Below are 25662 nucleotides of genomic sequence, written 5' to 3'. Positions count from 1 at the left end.
TAAAAGTCAAGAGATGCTTTTCTTTGAAAAGAGTAATACAATCAATAAATTCCTAGCAAACGGATTTTAAAAAGTCAGAGAAGGCCCAAATTACCAACATATGGAATGAAAATAAATCACTCAAATTCTACACACATTAAAAAAATAGGATCGTGAATAATTATATGCCAAAAACTTTTGAAGATTAAATGTAAGAAACAGAATCCTTGAAAAACAAAATTACTAAAAACTGACATCAAAAGAAATAAAAACATGAGTAGTCCATATGTCTATCTAATAATCACAGGTTAATGTTACTCCTCTGGCAGAACTGCTGATCCCTCTTGTCCTGGGCTATCATGTGCCCACACAGTCAGACTGCCCAGGGCTAAGGCTGGGATTGGGCCGAGTGGAATAAGGACAGTAGGCAAGGGGCAGTGGTTTCAAAGCAACGGTGGAAGGGACTTTGGGAAGAATGGTGGAGGTTGGGGTAGTCAGGATGCACTCTCTTTCTCAGGAGGTGTTTCTGTAAGAATTCTTCAATGATTCCTTGGGAGCTTCAAGAAGGTGATGTCTCTATCCCTTCCCCTCTCCCTCTCCCTCTTCTCCACACTTCCTCTTGCCACCTCCCTCTCCAACTTCTCTGAGCATGTCCCTGTTTCAAGAACCTGTGTCTACTCCTCTCTCCTGTTTGTCATGTTCCTGCTCCCTACGAGGGATTCTGCTTTAACTGGAAACAGCCTTGTGAACAAAAGAGAGAGAGAGAGAGAGAGACAGAGACAGAGACAGAGACAGAGAGAGAGCTTGCACAATGATATTTTGATCTCTTACTACTCAAAAATCATACTGTGTTTTCAGTTGCCTGGAATAATTTTCCAAAAGCAATTGCTCTTTAAATTTTGAAAGTCTCATAATTTAAAGTAGAAAGTCATTTGGAAAAATGTATAAATGCAATAATATCCTTTCTTATTCTCACGGTTCTAACATCATAGAACTTTTCTGAAAGAGGTCATGATGTTAAAATACTTTACACCAACTGACCTTGAATTAGTCAGGAAGGAATGGAAAACAGAGTAATGCATTATTTAATTTTAGAAGTCTGTCTAGTGACTACAATTATAGGAAAATTACACATTATAAGTGCAAAGGAATCTTTTGATAAAAATAACATCCTGTTCCATTTTTGTCTCAGGACAAATTAAAGTCACTATTATGCAAATATTCAGTTTAGAATTTTCTGAGAAGTTTCTGACTTTACTTATTGTTTGCAGGTTTCTTCTCAATCGATCATTTGATATGGATAGGTACGTCTAGTGGGTGTTACCCTACATTATTAAATGGTATTCAAAATTTTATACTCACCATGGTGGAATAAATTGGAAGCTCTTTGAATGGGTTAACAAGCAAGAGGATGTCTCCAATAAAAGTCTGTTAAAAGAAAAGGATACAAGCAGTCAGTAGACTATATAAACAGGACACTTAAAATTAAAAATTATAGAATTTTTAAATAATTTTGCAAAATACAGAGAACAAATAAAAGCCGTATTTTAACATTTTGTGATCCTATGGAGAGTTTGTAAATAAAGAAACACAAAAATATAATTCAAATAAAATAAAACTGATAGGCTTGTTCCACCAACCACATAACAACTCAAATAACTGGATTCTAAGAATTTATTTTCTTAAAGAGGCTTTGTGAGAATCAGAGTGAATAAAAAATATAACATTAAAACACATGGCAAAAAATGCTGAAGGTAATAAAGTAATGAGTTCTATGCTGCTACGGAACAATAATAAGATGCATAACGCAAATTTAAAGTACAAAAAAGCAAATATAAATAATTTGCTATTAAAAAAAGACAAGTAATGAGATATAAAGGCACAAAGAACAGATGGAATAAATAGAAACCAAATAATAAAATGACAGATTTAAACCCCAAAACATCAGTAATTACATCAAATGCAAAACTACTAAATACTCTAATTAAACGACAAAGATTATGAACTGGATTAAAGTACTTTAAATATATGGATTAAGAAAATTAGAAAGTAAAAAGATAAAACAAGATATACCTGCAAACAATAATAACAAAAATGTGATTTAGCAATACTCAATTCATGAAAAAATAAATAAAAGTGATGAAAAGGGACATTGCACAACGGTAACATGTTAAACCAATCAGGAATATATGGCAATTTAAAATTTCTATGAGACTAAAATTTAGCACAAAATGCATGAAGCAAAAACAGCTGTAAAGAGAAAAATTCAACACAGTAGTGGGGATTTGTAACAATTTGTTTTAGTAACTCATGGAATAAGCAGACAGAATGTTGAAATAATTACCACATTGACTGACTTATACACAACAGTGTTAGCAAACAATTGCAGAATATACATTCTTTGAAATTGATCACAGACCAGTTCCATTGTATTTAAAGGACTTGAATCACACAGAGTATGTACTCTGATTATGGCAGAAATAAGACAGAGATTACCAATCGATATCTAGAAAATTACAAAATGTCTAGGAATTATACAATACATCTGCAAATAACCTATGAGCCTAAAAAGGAGCTACAATGAAAATGAGAAAATATTTTGGTTATCTCCTAATTTGTGAGATGCAACTAAATATAAGTATGGAAATTATTGCCCGATATGATATTTATAATGCTAGAAAAGAAGAAAAGCTGGTAATTAATGATCTAAATGTCCTTTTCAAGGAGCATATCCGATTACATCAAATTATACAGAAATAAATAATCAGTATAACAGTAGAAATTAAAAGAATAGAAACAAAAGTCAGAAGGTGGCCTTTTGAACAATGTAATAAAATGGTGAGTACCCTAACAAGACTTCGGAAACAAGAGAAAATGCACAAGCTACTAGTATCCAAAATACGACATTACTACATACAGTATAGACATGAAAACAGATGAACAAATACTAGGAATCATACTTTAGTCACTGTGGCTGGATATTCAGATAATGTGATAATGTGACAACAATCCACCATCTTACCAAAACGAACACAATAAGATATAGAATGTCTCACGACTTTATTTTTCTGAAAAAGAACTTTGAATCTCTAAGAAACCTTTCCACCAAGAAAATTTAAACTTCACTGGTGAATTCTTCCCAACATCAATGAACAAGATAAATGTTACACAAATTATTTTAGAATATAACAGAAAAGGAATACCATTACATTTTAAGAGGTCTGCATAAACTTGGTATTACACACCTAACTAGTATATTCAAAGAAAGGAAATTTACAGGTTTCTCTCTTTCATTAAGTACGTGCAAAAATCGTGAACAAAATATTGACAAATTAAATCCAGTAATACATTAAGCAGATAATCTGTTTCAACCAAGTAGGCTTTATTCTAGTAATGCAAGGTTGGCTTCATATTAGAAAACCAACTGTTACAATTTATAATGCTAAAGAGTAGGGATGCCTGGGTGGCTCAGTCAGTTGGGCAGCTGAATTCAGCTCGGGTCATGATCTCACAGTCTGAGTTTGAGCCTTGTGTTGGGCTCTGTGCTGACAGCTCAGAGCCTAGAGCCTGCTTCAGATTCTGTGTCTCCCTCTCTCTCTGCCCCTCCCCTGCTTATTCTCTGTCTCTTTCTTAAAAAATAATACATACTAAAAAATTTTTTCCAATACTAAAGAGTAAAGAATAAAAGCCATATGATCATCTCAATAAATGTCAGAAAACATTTAATAGTATTCGATGCCCACTCCTGACTGAAAATAATAATAACTTTGAAAAGTATTAATATAAGGAAGTTAATCAAATAACATTCAACTAGATCTATGGCGGGGTTACTGCAAACAACGTGCTTAATGATAAAACATCGAAAGCTTTGCCCTGGGATCCAAAACGAGGTAGGGATGCCTAATATTGTCACTTCCAGTCATCTTTCTATTAAGAGTACCATCCCATGAAATAAAATAAGAAAAGAAAGTAAGGAGGCTATCAAGATTTAAAAGAAAAAAATAAAAGCCATTATCTACATACCATATAATGGTATGTGCTGAAAATCCCAAAGAATCTCCATATAAATCCATGTTTACATATGAATTTAGCAAGATTGGCAGATAAAATATGCATATTGCAATAGAATTATATCTCCATATTTGTCATAAACAATAAGAAAATGAAATTCCCTTGTAATTTTCAATAAGAAAATAACATTTATTATAGCATTATCGCATCAAAACTTGAAAAATGCCCAGAAACAGGTATAATATAAAGGGTCAAGAGTTCTACACCAAAAATTTAAAAATGTTCCAGAGAAATGAAACACAACCAAAAGAGGGATGTTAATCTTCCATGATATATAGAAGACTTCCATGTGTTAAGATCTATCATACTGCCATAGCTATTAAGATCTTTCGGTCCTGGTTTAGACACAAATGGATCCATTCATACAACAGAATATGTATTCTCCTCCCCATGGTCATCTTGTTATGACTGTGGGGGAACACTACTCTGGACACTTCTCTTGCACCACTGTGAAATCACTTCCACCCTAGTAACATACCTTAAATGTTAAAGTTAAAACAATCAAACTGCCAGAAGAAATACAGGAAACTAGCCTCGGCCAAATTTTATGACCAAGGCCAAATTTTCTTAAGTGGGACACAAAAAAACCCTCAACGTAAAGAATTTTGTGAAAATTGCAAACTTCTATCCTGCACACCTATTCCATAGACCTATTCGCAGACGAAAATGGAAGCCGCCAACTGGGAGAAAATGCTCACAACATGTACATCTAACAAAGAAAGAGTATTCTGAATATATACAAATCCCTACATAGTGATAAGAAAAAGTAACATGACCCATTCATGTTTAAATGCCGATATAACTGAACGGTCATGTCCTGAGCCAAAATGGCCAAGTGAGCAACACACACCTACAGGTCACCATCATCAGGGAGTGGGAAGACGTGAGCTCAAACCACAATGAGGTAGCAGACTACCTGTGAAGATGGCCGGAATCCGTAAAAACTGACAGTACAACAGATAAGACTGAGTATGCTGTGGGTGGGCAGGGTGTGGAATCCTGAGCTGTGTGGTGGGTAAGCACTCTGAAAAAGTATTTGGGTGTGTCTATGAGGCTGAATGTCCCTGTGATGCTGCCATTCCCGCGCTGGGTTAACGCCCTGCGAACAAAGCTCTACGTGGCCCCCACAGAAATACGCACTCATATTCGCACGTTGCCAAAAAAGGCATCAGGATGGTTTCTAACAGTATGATCCACCCAAGTCACATAATTGTAATGGTATATTTCGAAACCAAAAAGTGGAGACAACTCAAAGGTTCCTCAACCGTAGAGTAAATACATAAATTAGGATATATTCATACAGCAGCTTATTTTACAGAAAAATGGGTAGCTATTGCTGCCAGCAACAAGATAGATGATTATCGGAAATATAACAATGAATGAAAGTTGACAGAGGCAGAAGAGAACACCCTGGATGATTCCCTTCAGAGAAAGAGAGAAAAAAAATACAAAGTGAATCTGTAGCTACATATACGCCGAAATCTTTTTTTTTTAATTTTTTTTAATGTTTATTTACTCTTGAGAGAGAGAGACAGAGCGTGAGCGGGGGAGGGGAAGAGAGACAGAGGGAGACACAGAATCTGAAGCAGGCTCCAGGCTCCGAGCTGTCAGCACAGAGTCCGACGCGGGGCTCGGACTCACAAACCGTGAGATCATGACTTGAGCCGATGTCAGACGTTTAACCAACTGAGCCACCCAGGAGCCCCGATACACACTAAAATCTTTTTAATGATTAGGGTCAACTGGGGAAGGTGCTGCTTATATTTCATTTCTTTATGAAGCTGCTGGTTACTTGAGCCTGTTCACCAGCTGAAAATTCATGATGCCATACACCCGTCACAAGTTGTGCCCTATTCTCTCTACGTGCTGTGATGCAATCCAACATTGACTTAGAAGGCTTGGCCACTGTGTTACAGCCATGTACAGGAGAAAAGAAAAGGGAAATGATTGCCCCAAAGGGGAAGCTTTACAGTGAAGTATCTGAAAATTGCTCAGAAAAATGAAGAATAAGAGATCGAGGGAGAATCGGGAAATGTGCTAGGGAAAGAAAAATGAGGAACTAAAAAAAAAAATCAAAACACTTCTAAGTTGCATTTTTCTATTGATATATAATTTTTACTTTGGTCTGATTATTGAAACTATTTGAGACTGCCTTTGCAAATATATTTTGTGATAAACAAAAACATTGTTCAGAAAAATGTGATCTGAATGTCAGCGATAGATTCCCAGAGTATGAGCTTGTATAAACCTATGCCATATTCTCAAGAGGCTCTGTTGATGGAAGGGAATGTTATAAAATGTTTTTTTTTAATTTAGAAACCTACAGATTTCCTTTACCTCACCTTTCTAAAATATCACTTTTTTTTTTTTTAAGAGAAAGAGTGTGAGCAGGGGAGAGGGGCAGAGGGAGAAGAGAAGAGAGAATCTAAAGCAGGCTCCAGGCTCAGCACAGAGCTCAACAGGGGCTTGATCCCATAACCTTGGGATCATGGCCTGAGCTGAAATCAAGAGTCGGATGCTCAACCTACCGAGCCACACAGGTGCCCCTTACTTTTTTTTTTTTTTTTAATAGCTCACTTCTAGTGCACCTGAGTGACTCAGTTGGTCAAGCGTCCAACTTCGGCTCAGGTCATGATCTCACGGTTTGTGGGTTCGAGTCCCGCGTCGGGCTCTGTGCTGACAGCTCAGAGTCTGGTTCCTGCTTCGGATTCTATGTCTCCCTCTCTCTCTGCCCTTCCCCTGGCTCATGCTCTGTCTCTGTCTGTCTCAAAAATAAATAAAACATTAAAATAATAAAAAAATAAATAGGTCACTTCTATTAAGTGTTCACAAGGGTCTATAATAGATTGAGTGGAGGGACATGGAATGACATGGTAGGTACTGCATATGGTGGGTGAGGCTTCAGATACAGGCTAGGGGGCAGTGCCAGCTTGGGGAAAACGAGTCTGTCTACAGAATTTCCAATGTTCTCCAAGCGAGACAGACTTCAACTTCTGACACAAGCTAGCCTCTTGAGCTGCTCTTAACAAAAAAAACCTGCTACATCCCACGGGGTTGCCTAGAGGGGAATGTTCAGTCAGTGGCTCAGGTGAGCCAGGCTGCCTACCTGGCTAACCAGATGTTACAGGAGCCTGTGTTTATTTTGTGGGGTTCTTTCATTATGAGTCTTGAGGCCTACCAGTGTGTTTATAAAAAGAATTCCATGTTTATCTGCCATCCACAAAGAAATATGATTGCATAGTCTATTCTCTCTGTTCCAGTTGACCATAATCATTCAGAGAATGAAATGCCTTTATTCTCTGCATTTCCTAGCAAGCAAACACCTCATCTCTTGCAATTAATTTTGTTTGATGGTTTGGGCACGTCCTACTGCTATGGGCTATATGGAAGCTTCCCAATCTGATATCCAAATGGAATGCTATGCACTTAGTTAAAAGAGTCAGTTACGTTTGCTCCTGGGTTTTGGCACACACACACACACACACACACACACACACACAAAAGACAAAGAAAGAGAGAAAAAGGAAAGAAAGAAAGAAAGAAAAAAGAAAAGAGAAACCTACAGATTGTTTTGAAAGATCGCCTTATATAACCAGTCAGACTACAGCAAAAAGAGGAAACTCCTGGTTAAACAATTAATTCTGCTGACATGTGTTATGTTGGCACTGATGGGCCAGTGGTAGCAGTGGGGGTCCATTCTGCATATATTTTGAAAGGAAGGTTGCTGAGATTTGCATGAAAACGTGACTTGGGACATGGAAGAAAGACTAGTACCAACACCGAAGCTAGGCACTTTGGGCTGAAAGCTGGAGGAGGAATAAAAGGGGCAGGGAGGGGGGAGGCATGCAGGGAGCGTGGTGGGGAGGGTGTGCCGGGGGGGGGGGGTAGGTCACATGACCAACTTTGAATACAACATCCGCTGAAACCAGGGTTTCTGTATTTGTGGCAAGGAAACTCCCATTTCCAATTCATCATGGACTGATACTTTTGTAAAACGTAATAAAAATGAATTCCTGTAAATGTGACATTGGAAAAGACAAAGACATACAAAGCACAAGCCTGGATTCTTTTCAGATTCAACAGAAGGAAATGAAACCATCAAATTGCTATAAGAGGTTCTAAATGCTTACTCTCCCTGCAGAACGGTAATAAAAAGCTCATACACCCAATGGTTCACAGGATACTTTGAAAATCACTTGTTATTATTCCATCAATAATGTTGAAATTGCTTGTCTACCCATTAAAGGAGAGTTCCAATAACATAACTTAGAGCACTCATCACAAAATTGATCCCAGACGATTTAGCTCTTCAATATTTCAGGTATGGAAAGGAAGAAAATCACGTCTCACACGGTGGCAAATTTATATTTTATGTGAGCTTGAACAAAGCAGGGAATATTAATTCTGATGGTCAAGAGAGAAAGAGAAACCCAGTGAGCAGAGAGAGTCTAAGAAGAGGGTCCCGTGTCGGGAGGAGCTGATAAACAGCAGGAAATACCTGTCACTTGCGATTGTAAAGTGCTTGACCAGGCCTCATGGTGAGTAAAATCAGCATGGGTCCTATTCTCACTGAGCCAGAGCCCCACACAGCACCCAAAGATCAATCAAGGGACCAGTAAGGTATAAAATCACAAGCAGTCACAAGAAAGATCCATCACAACTTTATCTGGGGAGGTTTCCTTGAAGACTGAAGAACTTTTGAGGGGCAGTTTGTGAAGCTAAGTGTTTATTTCATGGGGTAGAGAGAGAAACTTAGGGGAAAGCAAAACAGGCTGAGAAATATCCTTGGTGTAGACAGGAAGGCAGCTGCCGGAGGCCGACAGCATCAATGCTTAGTGTCCGGGGGCCGGATCATGAATGAAGATTGTGGCTGTCCTCCCATGAAAAACGAGAAGCCACAGAGAAGTCAAAGAACGGGGGTTTCAAGATTACACTGGTTCATTACAAAAATTACTCTAGCTCCTTGTGAGGTCAGGTGGAGAGGGAACAAGTTTGTCTCTGGACGGCTGGGAGGCGGTTGGGGAAGAGAGGACAGTGGCCTTGATGAGAACGGTGACCGCCAGGAAGTAGACTAAGCGGGTATCGGGGAGACAGAGGCACTTGAGAAGCATGAAGGAAACACAGAAATCCAAAACAGTTCAAGCAATGGTCTTCTGGCAATATAATTAAGAAGTCAAAAGGAGGAAGTTGTGGTAGAAGAGAAGAAATCAGCACAATGCTAGAAAAGGTGAGGGAACGGAATAACAACAATACACAAATCACAAGAGTAACAGGGGCCAAGGTCATCAGGTTTCCCCACTTTATGCCAATGACGTAATTCCCTTCATTTTGATATAAACATTTAAGTTTACGTGTATTTGCAGAGGCGGCCGATTCATCCAAGCGTTAAGAGGCTGCGCTGAATTTGCGTAGGTTAATCAGCACCTGGCAATTTATGACTGGTAAGGAAATCTCAGGCTTCACATTTACATGAAAATTACTTAATCAATTTCTCGGTAGACCAGGAGAAAAAGGGGGTTATCAAAAAGGGATAGCAGATATGGGCATAATCAGATTTCCCTACAGACATTCTGATTGAATTGCTATGAGTTGAACATAACAAATTCAAGGACAGAGAGAGTCGGACAGAGCCAGAGACTGAGATTACATGGGGTCTAAATTGTTCTGTGTATTGGAAGAAATAACACATATAAACCAGGGCAGAACCACAGCAAATTAATTCTCCATGCCGTTTGTCAACTGTGTCATATATTCCTATCCTGTTATCAGAGATGGGCGTATAAAGTATTTACTTTACAGACAAAGCGTTTCCTGATAACTGAGAGGGACAATAGTTTCTCTTTTCACTCACACTGACCTGAGGAGTCAACTCTACCTCCTCAGCTTTCTTTTCCAGATCGGGCAGGCTATGTAGAACACAGGAAACAAACGGCATTTTGATAAGTGACTTGAAGATCCTTCCGTTTCTAGCAAGATCTTCTTCCACAGCAAACTTGACAACCGGAAAGCTGTCTACCCACAGGGTATTACCTTTCACTTAACAACTCTGAAATTTGGATCTCTGCTGAACCTGCCTTGGAACTCAATCAGAATGAACCCAAACTCGGAGAAATCCACCTTAAGCTGTCAGCATGCCCAGAGACAACACTAAGCCCTTTACCTGTAATATCTGCAGCACTGAAGGGTAAACACTGGCAGCAAGACAAAGGCAGTGCAAAAGGCAATTTCAAGGGCACTTACATATATCTGATTGTTCCCAAAGCGCTTCTGAATTTCATAAAGCAGGCTGCCATCATTCAGCTCACTGAGAGTCGCTAGGTCATCACTGGGAGCAGGAGGCATCAGCTTGACCTGGGGAAAAACATAAGTGAGATCAATTCTAATTGCTTTCCAATCAACTTTCTTCACAGCTGGATGTCCCAGTTTCAATTACATGTCAAAGGTTTAAAGGCCACGTGAGCCTGAAACCGCTATTAAAAGATGAAATGGTTCGCTTCCAAGGAACAAAAAATTCAACAGCCACAGAGAAATGTATTCAGATGAGAATTTCGGTCCTGTGCCCGTGAGTGTGCACGCACGCTCACACACACGCACTGATACGAGCACCCCCCGTGTTAACCTTACGTCCCGCAAAGGCATTAGTCTGTCAAAATTATTTCAGCATGTTGATTTTAAATGTAGACACCTGAGTCCTCTGTAAGACAAGCAGCTGAAAAGCTCACATATTTGCAGCGTTTTCCAAAGCTAAAGCAAAAATTTTCATATTACCGTTGTTGGCGTGGTGAAGGAAGCAGTGTGCCTGGAATTTACTTTCTGCATGCATGTAGGAGGAGGCCAGATTTTGAAGGAAGACTCCAGAATCTTGGCTTGGGATCTTTATTCTTTTCTACATTACACTTACAACGAAAGTAGCTGTGAGATTAAGATAATTCTGCCATCAAGAAAAAAATGCCTCCCTGTTCAATTTCATGGAAAGTGACAGTTAAAAAAAAAAACAAAACACCTGGGAAACATTTCAATTAAAAAAGCAATGAATTTGAATTTGGATTAAATGTAAATCTATCATTTACGAGTAAGAATGGACAATTTTTTTTGTAATGTTTATTTATTTATTTTAAGAGACAGGGAGAAGGGGCATGTGTGAACAGCGGAGAGGCAGAGAGAGAGAGAGAGAGAATCCCAAGCAAGCTCCACACTCAGTGGGAAGCCCAGCACAGGGCTTGATCTCAGGACTGTGAGATCACGACCTGAGCCGAGATCAAGAGTCAGACCCTCAAGTGACTGAGCCACCCAGGTGCCCCCCAAATGGACAATGTTTAATTTTACATACACAAGATAATGTTGTGCAAACTAGGCACTCGATCTACTATGACAGCTTTGGTTTTCTTATGTCAAAACACAGGGGAGCCAAAGAACAAGAATATTGTTATTAACGCCTCTGAGGGCTCATGGGTGCCCATAGCGAATTTTTAGCAGCAGCAAGTTTACTTCTCTTATTTGTGTTCGTGTTTGTATTCTCTACTTGCATTTGCAGTTCGTATTTATAATTGCATTACAAATTTTATTATCGTATGCACCACTGTTACATAATTTGAACTTACATATTACTGCTTATCAGCTAAATGTCTATGGCACTGACAATTACAAGTCACTGCCCTCCCAGACTGCTTATAATCCTAATGTATTAATAATGGAAACTCAAATTCTTTACTGGGAATCTCAAATGGTCAGAAGAGTGGTTTGTTTTTTCTTCCAGTTACGAGGGTGTCATGGCCATGGGCTCTGGTATTTGAGACACCACCATTTGGGAAAATAGCAAATACCCTATCCAATATGTATTAAAAATGTATTAAAAATTAATTTGTGGGGCGCCTGGGTGGCTCAGTCGGTTAAGCGTCCAACTTCAGCTAGGGTCATGATCTCACAGTGTGTGAGTTCGAGCCCCGCGTCGGGCTCTGTGCTGACAGCTTGGAGCCTGGAGCCTGCTTCGCATTCTGTGTCTCCTTCTCTCTCTGCCCCTCCCCCACTTGTGCTCTGTCTCTTTCTGTCTCTCAAAACTAAATAAATGTAAAAAAAATAATTTGTAAAATATTCCAGACCTCATAAATGTCAAGAACAAGCCTCTCCCTGCCCCCCAATATGCACACACAGAGCCAACACCTTGGGTTTATTTTCTCTGCTTTTCTAGCATTTAAAAGAAATATGCCTCAAAATACCTTTCAGAATTAACCTGAAATTAAGGTGCATATAACATAGTCTTATTCAACTTAGTTGACTAGTTAATTTTAATTAGTTAGAGGCATAGCTTTAAGACTTTGATACTTTCACTAATTAGTTAGAGGCATAGCTTTAAGACTTTGATACTTTCACAAGTACTTACTTAAATAGTTGAGTGGCATCCAAAAGCTGCTACTTGTGCTGATAAAAATAGAAGTCATAATGTTCCACAACCCCCAGTGTTTTCTGGGTTGTCAAAATCAGTTTTGGGATTGTGTGATATCTGTGTGTGTGTGTGTGTGTTTTTAAACACGATACACTTAGTTCTACTTTGAAGAGTCTCATAATCCGAAAATGCTGCCAGGTAAGTAACTAGAAATGTGCTTGACGTACGCTGTGTTTGATTCGGTATTTCGTATCAGTCAGGCTCATTTGGGTAAAAATCTTACATACTGATTTGAGCTTCCCCACCTTAAATTCTGGAAACGGAAGCACATTAAGAGATCGACTACGTGTGTGTGTGTGTGTGTGTGTGTGTGTGTGTTGCCTTAAGTTTTTATTTTGAGAGAGAGAGAGCGTGCACAAGCTGGGGAGGGACAGAGAGAGAAGAAGAGACAGAAGATCACAAGCAGGCACCTTGCTGTCTCTGCAGAGCCTGACGTGGGGCTCAGACTCACGAATCATGAGTTCGTGACCTGAGTTGAAACCAAGAGTTGGATGCTTAACCAACTGAGCCACCCAGGCTCCCTTACATTGATTATTTTTGTATTCAATGGGATGAATGGGTTGAAATCTCAGTGGTGTATCTTCCTGGTTGTGGGAATGTGAACATTTTTCTTCCCTAACATTACTAAGTCACTTTCAATCCTCTTTCATACTAGGAAAGGTAATGATGGGTCCCTCATTGGAGGCTGTGAGGATCAGTTTGCATGAAGGCCCAGCAAGGTGCCTGCTCTGTGGATAAGTGGGAGTGGGGGGTACATTGTTACACAGTAAAACATCTAGAGAGGGCCGTGAGCACCAAAGATAAACTTTCTGCCAACTTCCCTGAGGACTGCCTTTGGAGGGAGGAGGGAGGAGGCATTTGTAGAGGGCTCCGGGCCAATCTCTGTGGCTCTCCGCAAAGACACTCATCTTTCACCTGCTTTAAAAATTGGAGTTCTTTTTCATACATCCCTTTATGGGGAAGGATCTGCTGTGAAATAATAATTTTAAAAAGTTTGAAATTCAGTGATGTGGTCCTTAATTGGTAGATGTAGAACTTAAGGCCCAGAGAAGCCACACGGTTTCCCTGGGGTCACACAGCTGAGCGGTCAGAAGTGGAAGCTGGGACAATAACCATTAGGTAACAGCGGAGAAAGTCTAGCAGATAATGAATCAATCTGACAACGTATATTCAATAGTTTGCCTTTCGTTTTCTTGCTCCCTGGCCCGTAGCCAGGCACCTTGTTCGAGGTTTAGTACAAAGAGGGAGATAAGGGGGGCCCCTGGGTGGCTCAGTCGGTTAAGCGTCCGACTTCGGCTCAGGTCATGATCTCGCGGTCTGTGAGTTCGAGCCCCGCGTCGGGCTCTGGGCTGACAGCTTAGAGCCTGGAGCCTGTTTCAGATTCTGTGTCTCCCTCTCTCTCTGACCCTCCCCCGTTCATGCTCTGTCTCTCTCTGTCTCAAAAATAAATAAATGCTAAACAAAACAAAAAAAATAATCAAAGAGGGAGATAAGGGATGAGGTCTTTGACCTCAGTCTTTACAGTTTGCAGGGGGAAAAGTGAGGATGGTAAGTAAGAAATCACAATGAGGAAAAGCACTAGGAGGGAAAACAGGATGCTCTGAAAAGTGACCAAGTGCGCTTTGGCTTGGATGGTCTCAGAAGTCCTCTCTGAGGAAAGTGCAGCAAAGCTGAAACAGGATATAACTGCGGGAGGCCGTCCCATGGGGTGTGGGAGAAGATGGGCAGGGAGAGGGGAGGAGGGGGTAAGAGTCATAAAGTTAGAAAGCCCCCTGGAAGGCGCCTGTGGGCTGCAGGGTGGGAGGAAACAGGGCAGGTGGTGGTGCAGGAGGAGAGGGGGGCATGGGACAGGGATGGGTGGCAGAGGAGGGGAGCCCCAGAACTGCACTGGATTTATTACCTGGGACCCGTGTACAAAAGATCAAAGGTTTAGGGGCCCCTGGGTGGCACAGTCGGTTAAGCGTCCGACTTCGGCTCAGGTCATGATCTCACGGTTCACGGGTTTGAGCCCCGTGTCAGGCTCTGTGCAGACAGCTCAGAGCCTGGAGCCAGAGACACAGATTCTGTGTCTCCCTCTTTCTCTACCCCTCCCTGCTCACACTCTGTCTCTCTGTCTCAAAATTAAACACTAAAAAAAAAAAAACAAATTTCAAAAGATCAAAGGTTTGCTTATACTGAAAGATACCTGCACTGGGTTACAGGGTCACCGGCTCAAGTGTTTGCCCTTAGACATGAAAGGAACTCAGAAAATAACTACAAATGGACAAGTATGTGTTTCCAAGAAATAAAGACTCCTGGCAAAAGTCTTTATATAGAGAGAAGCATAAAAGGAAACTTTCATTATCAACTTAGGGATGGAGGTAAATATCTTTTCTTTCCAGTGATTTTGCAATCATTTCCTAAAAGTATCATAATGCACACATGTACATAGACACAGATATTCACCCCCCAAAACAGGTATGTATGTGTGTGTATATAGACACACTTTATACACACACACGAACACACACATATATATGTATTCATGCATCTACATGATATGATACAAGACAATAATGGGTGGCAATAAGTTGGAACGATGCAAAAATAAGACAAAAGTCTCCATCAAGTTAGCATCCATATTTAACTCCCACACCATCATAAAAAGGAGACAAATCAAAAGCGAGATTTTTTTCTTTAGAAGAAATGGTTTATGTTTCTAAGATAAGAAACTTCCTCTTACAGCCATAGCTCTAACAAGCTCAATGCGGACTTCTGGGTGTATGTTTAGAAAGCGCATGCAGAATATGAACGGAAGCCCGACATTTGTTCTGACAAGCCCGAAAGAGCTATTGCAGACATCCGTTGGTATTTTTGTTGATTTCCATCCACAGTGGCACAGCTGTTTCACGGGGTTAAGGAAAGTACTAGGCTGACAGTAAAAATGTGGAGACGCCTGAGCCTGTCTGCGGTAATGAAATGTGACAAATACAGTGTGACAGCAGATCAAGGGAAGAATTCCTTGCATTCATCACATCAGGAGCCCAAAATAATCAGGAAGGAGGCTTTGATGATGGATTGTAAGCAAGGTTATCAGAGGGACACATTCTTTATAAAGATTTCAAAGGCACCGGGGCAGCTGCAAGTAGAAAGGACCAGAAAAACACATCTCTGAATATTTTTATGTTACAGTGGCAGGCTTGATAAGGTCTACTGTCAAAGTCTGCCAAACAATTATAACACAAGATAAAAGTGAGGCGGGAAAATACGTAAAAAAAAAAAAAATCCTCTCTGAGATTGGCCACTATGATTTCCATGAAGATATATATCCCTATCTATCTGTGTAAAAGGGGAGATCTAGAACATAAAGTAAATAGAGCTCAGGATAGAAGGTCAGGAAGAACTTCAGAGAAACACTTTGAGAAATGTTTCGAGATCCAAAGGGAACTTAAGTTTGGGAAACAGTCTGATTTCCCTGACTCCAGGTCGTCCACACTTGCTTGGAGTGGCGTCACCTTTCCTGTTTTGTTCGTTTGTTTGTGACTTTTCATCCCTGGGAGATTAGCAGTACATGTCCAGAAACCATAAGTCCAGGGGACAGAGGAGGTGGTTTGACAAACAGGAGAAAACCATCAGGATCTTGAGGAGGGGAAAAGGACCGAGTATTCATGAATGAAGAGGAGAGAGGAAGTTAGGGAAAAAATGAGGTGGCCAAGAGGTCATAACAGGGAAAAGGGTGATAATCTGACAAAATACTAAGTTTTCCAAAGCTTAAGCCCACCACCGTGCCTAGATAGCATTTTAATTATTTCCCCTTGTTTTCACTATTCTGTCAGATGTTTCTTTTAATTTTCTTAATGGTTTTATTCATTTTTGAGAGGGATTGAGACAGTGAATGAGCCGGGGAGGGGCAGAGAGAGAGGGAGAGACACAGAATCCGAAGCAGGCTCCAGGCTCCGAGCTGTCAGCATAGAGCCTGACGCGAGGCTCGAACCCATGAACTATGAGATCACAACTTGAGCTAAAGTCAGACGCTGAACCGACTGAGCCACTCAGGCGCCCCTGTTAGATGTTTCTAAGACAACAAAATGTATCAGGTTCTTTCACTTCCTATTGCTTCGCCTGGCCAAGGGTTTACATTTTTGCGTATGCAAATATGGGTATTTCTTGGACCACAGAAAGAGAATTCTCGCCAATTGTCAAAAGCCCTGTAGCGCACAGGCAGCCGTGGCCTGCCGACCCCTCGCCTATTGATGGAACCATCGCAAGTCGACAGGGCTCTGCCAGGTGAACGGGGAGCTCCTTGGGGGTGTCCCCAATGAAGAACCAGATCCAGAGTAAAGAAGTACTTGTGACTCTTGGCAATTCGCTTCAGGTTCTGGAATTTGGTCATTTTCAAACTGAATCTGTAACGTGACTGTAAGTTAAGTAATGAAAAAGGATAATAACTTGCCCATGGTGGGATTTTGAGGATTAGGATAATGCAGGTGAATGCATGGTTAAGCACTGAAATGTTAATACAAAGTATGATTTTGTATTATTATTATCTAAAGTAATCTACATTTGCATTGAAAAAAAAATAAAGCACGGTGGATGTGTTGACTGGAATTAGATCAATTAAGAGCAGATACATTTAGTGGTAGAGAACTCAGCCATTCTGGCAAAACCTAACATACAGTGAATCTATACAAATAATAACAATAAAAATATAAATACATCTTACTGCATTTTTTAAAATTTAATGTTTATTTATTTATTTTGAGAGAAAGAGAGCAGGAGAGGGGCAGAGAGGGGGTGGGGGAGAGGATCCCAAGCAGGCTCTGTGTGGCCAGTACAGAGCCCTACACGGGGCTCGATCCCAGAACTGTGGGATCACAACCTGAGCTGAAATCAAGAGCTGGACACTCAGCCAATGAAGCCAGCCAGGTGCCCCCATCTTACTGCATTTTTACTCTGTTCTTGGTAATTGTGTTATAACCTTATAGCTCTCTTCTTTTGTCAGCTCTGTAAAAACCCTGTGAAGACTATACTATGTACCCATTTTATAGATAGGTCTTATGAGCTCAAGGAGCCTAGAGTCTAAGCAGCAGACCTGAACCAGAGTATCAGTCTTCTCTGCACTCCCAGGCTACCGTGCCTTCACTAAATGGGATAAAAATTGGACCCAAATTTCAAGTGTGAACTAAATTTTTATAAATATATTCAGAAAGGAAGGAAGCAGAAGAAGGGAGAGAGGGTAAAGTTAGGAAGTCAGGAAGTTAGAGAAGGACAGAAGGAAGCAGGGAGAGGAGAAAGGGAGGGAAAGGCAGAATGAAAAGGAAAGAAAAGGAAGAACGTATTACACACTTTGAAGGAACTTAAGAGGAATTCTCTCTCCATTCTCAGAGATAATACGTGTTCGTTTTGGTGATTATCAGAACCGAAAAAGTTTCAATCAAGCCTTGAATATTCATTCACACAGTTACCATTTGATAAAACCTACATTTTAGAAAAACCAGGAAGGAGAGATACAGTGGTTTTTGTTTCAATTTTTAAGGAAATTTTCCACATTCCACGTTTCCTTTAAAATGCTATTCAGAAGGCTCTTGCTTCCACAAGCCTTTTCTGAAGCTCTCCTGTGAAACGTAAAAGTATAATCCAGCCAGTGGGTGACGTCGATCTTCCTCGGGAGAGAATCAGGGCCAAGGAGGGATGACAGCGGTGCCTTAAATCTTACCTAACATTCAATCTGTCTACTGTTACAAACTGAATTGCATTCCTCCAAATTCATATGTTGAGGCTCTCGATGTGAGCATTTGGCGATGGGGCCTTAAGGAGGTAATAAAAGTTAAATGAGGTCACAGGGGTGGGGCCCTGATCCTATAGGATTGGTGTCCTTATAAGAGACACCAGACAGTTCTTCCCTTCTCTCTCTTTCCTCCCCACCGCCACCACCTCCCAGAGGAGGACACAGGGAGAAATCAGCCAGGATGAGGACCTTTATCAGAAGAAACCTCATCAGTTGGTACCTTGATCTTGTACTTCAAGTCTCTAGGACTGTGAAAAATAAATTTCTGTTGCTTAAGCCACCCAGTTTGTAGTATTTTGTCATGGCAGCCTAAGCTGACAAATACACCTACTAAAGTTGGTGAAGTGTCTGACTTCAGCTCAGGTCATAATCTCACCATTCATGCATGGGTTCAAGCCCCACACTGGGCTCTGTGCTGACATCTCAGAGCCTGGAGCCTGCTTCCAATTCCCTGTCTCCCTCTCTGTCTGCCCCTCCCCACTCACTCTTTCTCTCTCTCTCTCTCTCTCTCTCTCTCTCTCTCTCTCTCAAAAGCAAATAAATAATAATTTTTAAAGTATCTCAAAATTACAAAAACCATTTATTAGTTATTTTGACATAACAAAAATTAATGAAACTAAAATTAAATTTTGAAAAGATGGCCTTTGGAAAACCTAGCTAAGATGTCTTTAAATTATCTGAAATTAGAGTGAAATAAAACAGTTTCAAGGATTACTCTGACATGTATAAAATCACTCTGCCACTTATAAAACATGAAGCATGTAAAAATCATTTATTTCTGTAGGAATGGTAACAGAAAATACACTAATTTCTATATCTCCCAGCTCATCAAAGTGATCGCCCATAACCTAGGCACTGCGGGACACACACACATACACACACACACACACACACACACACACACACACACACACACACAAAGTACACCACCACAGTTACTTTCCATAAATGACTCTTAGTGGTTGATTTTTCTTTCTTCTTGTTATATAAAATAGTTGGATCTTTGAAGGAAACAAAAAGCATACTCCATGTAATAATCAAAATGATGACCAAACACATAACTGTTATTCAGGAATATTCAGGAATCAGCATACTGGCTGAGCTCACATTCCTGATATAGAAGTCAAGAGTATAAAATTAAATCCTTCTACAGCACAATAGCAGCTATGTTTAATGGTCAGTATAATGCCATGACAGTGTGTATATGGGAACTTTAAACCAAGTATTAACCTTTAGGTCATGAATTTTTCCTTGAATGGAAATTTGTGGGTGTTTGGTTTTGAAACGTTGGATTTTAAAGCATGATGCACTAAGCAGACACACAGTAAAGACGTGTTACCTGTTCAGGTTTGGTGGGGACATTCACCGTGGCATCTTCAGGGACGCTGTCCTGAGACTGTCGCTTACATAGACCTTTTCTTGCATCTTTGAACATAATGTCTTTTTCCAACATACTGTCTTGCTTGGCAATCGGCAACACCAGGGGACTGCTACAGAAAATAATCAACATTGTAATTAGTCTTCTCCGGACACTGTCGTATTAATCAAAAAAGACCATAACAAAACTGGGCAGTGACAGAAAGGTGTTTTACTCAGATAAGAAACTGCTTCTCGACACAGAGGGGAAAAAAACAATCAACGGGAAATCTGTAAACTTTTCTATTCTAAATTTCACTCAATTTCAACCTTAAAAGAAAAAAATATATTCAACTTGAGAAGAAAATGTTTACAAATGTATATATGACATAAAAGAAAATCAATAAGCAATTTATAAGCAAATTATAAGCTAAGGTTGATGCATGGTTGAACTAAGTAAGAGATTTAAGTGGGAAAGTGAATTGCAAACACGTAAAGGCCAAAATTACACAATTAATTAAAATATTATTCATATGCAATTTAAAATATGTTATAGAGGGGCGCCTTGGTGGCTCAGTTGGTTGAGCGCCCAACTTTGGCTCAGGTCATGATCTCGCACGGTCTGTGAGTTGGAGCCCCATGTTGGGCTCTGTGCTGACGGCTCAGAGCCTGGAGCCTGCTTCAGATTTTGTGTCTCCCTCTCTCTGTGCCCCTCCCCTGCTCATGCTCTGTCTCTCAAAAATAAACAAACATTGAAAAAAAAATTAAAATATGTTATAGAATCATGGGCAATATTTAGAGTTTGTAATGAAATATTAATAGGGGAATCAGAGAAGAATGATGTGCTCAAAGGTTGAAATATTACAAACAATAAGTTTCATTACTTCATATGGCTCAAACTAGGCAAAAAAAGAAAATAAAAACCACTTCATTTTATTTTGTTCCAAAGACATCATTGCCAAAAGAAAGCCATTATTATATAATGTTCATTAAAAATTAACACAATCTAAATGTTTAATTTGCATTGTAACATTTTACGATAGCGAGATTTAAAACTGCATTTCCCTAAATGTTACCATACAAGCAAAAATATATACCTATTTAATCAAGTGCGATATATATAAACATATTTATTTCATGTATTCTGTTATAGCACTTGTAATTCTAATTAACGCTTAAATGCACTTTTTGGTTTGCAAAAAATTCAGGTTTATTGAGGTATGACTATGACTCACTTTTTGTAGATGTACATGCATTTGTAGATGTATGTGTCGAATATATATATATAGTTGTAAATGGTTAAATATATGTATTTGTGTAGCCCACATAACCAGTGCTATATAGGATTTTTATCATTCCCAACCATCTCTTTGTGCCTGTTCTTTGTTTGTTTGTGTTTTAATTTCTTTAAGAAATCTCTACACCCCGTTGGGACTTGAACTCACAGCCCTGAGATCAAGAGTCACACTCTCCTCCGACTGGGCCAGCCAAGTGCCCATATTTGTGCTTGCTCTTTGGAGCCAGTCATGTCCACTCACCTCCTGCCCCTTGCAACCACTGATAATTACTTCTTTCACTATAGTTTTGCCTTTTCTAAAATGTCAGAAAGGGATCATAGAGCACGTAGCTGCCTGCATCTGCCTTCACTTACTTAGCATAATGTTTTTTTTTAATTTTTTTTAATGTTTATTTATTTTTGAGACAGAGAGAGACAGAGCATGAACGGGGGAGGGGCAGAGAGAGAGGGAGACACAGAATCTGAAACAGGCTCCAGGCTCTGAGCTATCAGCACAGAGTCTGATGCGGGGCTCGAACCCACAAACTGTGAGATCGTGACCTGAGCCAAAGTTGGATGCCTAACCGACTGAGCCACCCAGGCGCCCCACTTCTCTCTCTTTTTAAAATCCACTCTAGTAGGTATGTTAGTGGTTTTTCGCTGTGGTTTCAATCTGTATTTTAATGTGCTTATTCAATATAAAAAGCTCTTCTCTGGTAAAGTGGGTGTCCAAATCTTTGTTGCCTGAGTACTGGCTTTATATATTCTGGTTCCCAGTCCTTTATCAGATGCATACATGGCAAGTATTTTCTCCCAGTCTGGGTCTTATCTTTTCATCTTCTTTATAGTGTGTTTCAAAATATGTTGTTCCTTTTTTTTTTTCCTCTTATGACTTGGGTTTCTTGTGTCTTATCTAAGAATTCTTTTCTTAACCCAAGATCAAAAAGGTTTTCTCCCAGGTTATATTCCAGAAACGTTATAGTTTTGTGCTTTACATTTGAGTCTATAATCCATCGTGAGTGGGTTTCATATACGGCGTTGTACACGCGTCAAGTTTCGTTATTTTTTTCCTATGGCTGGCTGTCCAAGTGTTCCAGCCAATTATCTGGATACCTTTGTTAAGATTCAGTTGACCATATATGTGTGGGTCTATCTGGGGGTACTCCAGTATGTTCCACTGATATAGCAGTCCAGTCTCACACCAATATTGCATTGTCTTGCTTTAATACACCTTCACAGTAAGACTCAAAATCAAGTACTAGGATTCATCCAACTTCGCTCTTTTGTTTTGGCTATTCAAGATCATTAACATTTTCATATAGACTTTACAATCTATTTGTCAATGTTTATAAACACGCCCATTGGGACTTTGATTAGCATTGTGCTCAACCGGTAAATCAATTTGGGGGAGGGTTTATATATTAACGGTGTTGAATTCTGTCATCCATAAGCACAGTATCTTTATTTATTCTGATCATTAATTTTCCTCAGTATTCTTGTAACTTTTGGTATTAAAACCTTCCAAATATCTGTTAGATTTATTCTGTTCTATTGCATGTTTTCACGCCATTACAAGTGAATTTTTTATTTCAATCTCCTCTTGCTGTATACAGAAATGCAAATGATTTTGTAGATTAACAGTGCTAGGGGTGGAGGAAAGCATCCTGAAGGGCTTCTTTTAGTAACCACAACGTCTCATTGTTTTACAGCCTGTCTCTGTGCCCTATCTTCCAAATGTACAACAGAGTCTAGCAAAGTGTGGAAAAACAACAACAACAGTAAATGGGCTGCATTAATGCCAGGCCTGAGGGAAAGGCCCGAGGAACACTTTTACAGAAATGTGAGGTCGGTTATGCATCCCTTGAGCTCTGGATGATGATGGTTTACTGAATGAAGACATATTTAAGTAGGTGAGGCGACAGGGGAGCACACTAACGAGGCAGCCTGGTGCAGAACAGTGACAAGTGTACTGTGTCTGTGTCATAAAAGTACAATGTTTGATGCTCACTCTGCCATCCTGGGCAAGCTATATACACATTCTCTAAAACCAATCTGTAAAAAAAGACCGGTGTTGGATTTCCAACATAATGCATACAAAGGGCTTAGCACAATGACTACAGGAATAAGCAGGCAGTGAAATTAGCTATTGTTAGTTGCATGTGCCCAGCGCTGTGAAGTTTGCTCTGCTTACAAACTAACAGGTCAGCTTGGCACTATTTCATGGAGAAGCGTGGGAGACAAGAGATTCCCAGATCTGAGACGGAGGATGTTGTTACTCACAGACGGCACACACAGAGTTTTGTGTTTGCACCATGTCCCACGATGGGCCCACACAGGTAGACCTCCACGGACACCTGCACCCACAGTGTGTTGTGTTGTAGGACAGAGTCCCGGGCAAGAGTCAAATACTTTTTGAGCGAGCAGTGAACACTGCACCAAGTAGCTGGTAAGCCAGTGCCACTCCCCTCAAGTGAGTTCTGTGGTTTCCTTGAGCTACTTGGTGGCCTGTATTTCTAACTACACAGGCCTTACAGTCTGAAAAACTGAGCAACAATGTGCAGGGTGCTCAAAGCCCATGGCAGACTATCCTTCCCAAGAGTACAGTTATTAATTTTAAAAATTCTTGGGGCGCCTGGGTGGCCCAGTCGGTTAAGCATCTGACTTCGGCTCAGATCATAATCTCCTAGTTCGTGGGTTCAAGCCCCGTGTTGGCCTCTGTGCTGACAGCTCAGAGTCTGGAGCCTGCTTTGGATTCTGTGTCTCCCTCTCTCTCTTCCCCTCCCCTGCTTGCACTCTGTCTCTCAAAAATGAATAAACGTTAAACATTTTTTTTTTAAATTCACTATATGATGGGGATGATTGTAAAGCTTATAAAAATTTCATATCCAGATCTGCTTGAATACCATCGAGTGGTAAGGTATCCACAACTGCAAAGGGGCCCTATTTCTTCCGTGAACAACTGGGCAACACTGCCCGCTGCCCTAACTGGTATTCATCCTCTCTGAGCTTCCGAGGTGTGTCCCATGCTTCTCTGACATGAGAACCCTTCAGGTATTTGAAGACCATTGCAGCTTCCCTATATTTTCTTTAATTTGAGTGGACCATGCACAAAACATTTTGATAATTACATGGGATTTAAGGCATGGTCATCTCCATTCTAAGTACTCCATCCATACTAACTCTTTATGGAACAACAACATTATAAAGACACATCTACTATTCCACCTATTTTATAGATGAGTACACTGGGGGACAGAGACACGGACTGGCTGTGGACACACAGGGAGGCAGGACTACAGCTGGGACCTGAGGTCCAGAGCTTGTGTTCTTAGCCACCAGTCACACTGGCCACATCCACAATCCACCCTCACACCTACCAAAATGTGTCCTTACTTATCTGGCCTTGTATATCAGCCATCTCTTTCTTTCTGCTTTGTCAGGAAGGTTTAAAAGAAAAAGAGAAAAGAAAAAAAAAAAACTAGAGAGGTTTTGCCTACACTGTGCCAAGTGTTCTGAGTATAAAGTGATGAATAAAGCCGTGGTTTGACTAGTCAGGTAGAAACCACAGAAAGTCACCAGTTAGAAAGGATTTCTATGTTCCTGTTGTAAAATGTATTTATTTATTTTGAGCACAGAGAGAGAGAATTATTTATTTTGGGCACAGAGACAGAGAATCCCAACCAGGCTCCAGACTGTCAGTGCAGAGCCCAGTACGGGGCTCAAACTCAGGAACCGTGAGATCAAGACCTGAGCCAAAGTCAGCCGCTGAACCGACTGAGCCACCCAAGCACCCCAAAAAGGATTTCTGAAAGGGAGAAACAGTGAGTTTACTAAAACAGCCAAACAACCCCTTTCTTATCTCAAATCTAATCACAGTGTTACTAGCGGGTTCTATCGTATTTCCAACTGAGAGGTATACTCAGAAAGAAGATGGATCCAGGAATACAGTGACCTCATTCTAAGTCAGTTTCTGCCTCACGTTGGCAATCACCTGACTTTCTAAGCCTTCACAATCTCTGGGCCACAGCTGCGCCCTTGCAAATGCAGGAGTTAGATGAGGCAGTATCTAAGTGTATGCTAAGCCCTACAGTTCTGTGATGCTAACACGTGCACCCTCCTCCGACGCGTTTTCACCTACGTCTTTAAAAATCACTTCCACACTCAATAACTTAATATCATAGGTTTACTACTAACAATAATTGTAAGTAACTAGTTAAAAATACTCTTATTCATATAAGAAAAACAATGATTCTAAATAATACAGTTGGATCACATGGTAACATATTTGTCATATGCATATTTTCTATAAGAAAATGCAAAGCATGAGGCACGTGGGTGGCTCTGTGGGTTAAGGGTCTGACTCTTGATTTCAGCTCAGGTCATGATCTCACGGTTTGTGGGTTCCAGCCCCGTGTTGGACTCTGAGCTGAAAACTCAGAGCCTGCTTAGGATTCTCTCTCTACTCTCTCTCTGCTCCTCCCTTGATTGCATGCTCGCTCTCTCTGTCTCTCTCAAAATAAATAAATAAACATTAAATAAATGCAAAGCATGTACCTTGGCTGCCGGCATATGGTAATGTTTTGAATGTCCATGGAACAACTCTTCTTTAAGTTTCCATTCCACTTGTAAAATGAAGGATATTTCATCCATAATCATTGTGATTACTTACGGCATTCATCTAAGCTCACTTCTATATATTTAAATTTTCACTGATTATCCATTTGTACACTGTGAAAATGTATGAAAATGATATTTTTCTAGAAAAAGGAA

At 40.2% G+C, this 25662-nt stretch overlaps 1 protein-coding gene across 3 annotated transcripts in view; it reads right to left on the bottom strand.

Moving 5' to 3' along the window:
• The window catches only part of MYO16 (myosin XVI), a 605690-nt gene that overhangs the window by 298027 nt on the left and 282001 nt on the right, over positions 1-25662 (bottom strand). For 2 of the 3 annotated variants that reach the window (XM_027065214.2, XM_027065212.2), the window contains exons 10-12: positions 19600-19750; positions 10291-10401; positions 1342-1407 (exon numbers count right to left, since the gene is read on the bottom strand). In XM_027065214.2, coding sequence (XP_026921015.2) covers positions 1342-1407; positions 10291-10401; positions 19600-19750 — 328 coding nt within the window. The remainder of the gene's footprint in view (positions 1-1341; positions 1408-10290; positions 10402-19599; positions 19751-25662) is intronic. The other variant, XM_053217786.1, reaches the window with a different exon arrangement.

Source organism: Acinonyx jubatus, chromosome A1 (genome assembly GCF_027475565.1).
Source record: "Acinonyx jubatus isolate Ajub_Pintada_27869175 chromosome A1, VMU_Ajub_asm_v1.0, whole genome shotgun sequence".
Taxonomy (NCBI): domain Eukaryota; kingdom Metazoa; phylum Chordata; class Mammalia; order Carnivora; family Felidae; genus Acinonyx; species Acinonyx jubatus.
This window is presented reverse-complemented; position numbering and strand designations above follow the sequence as displayed.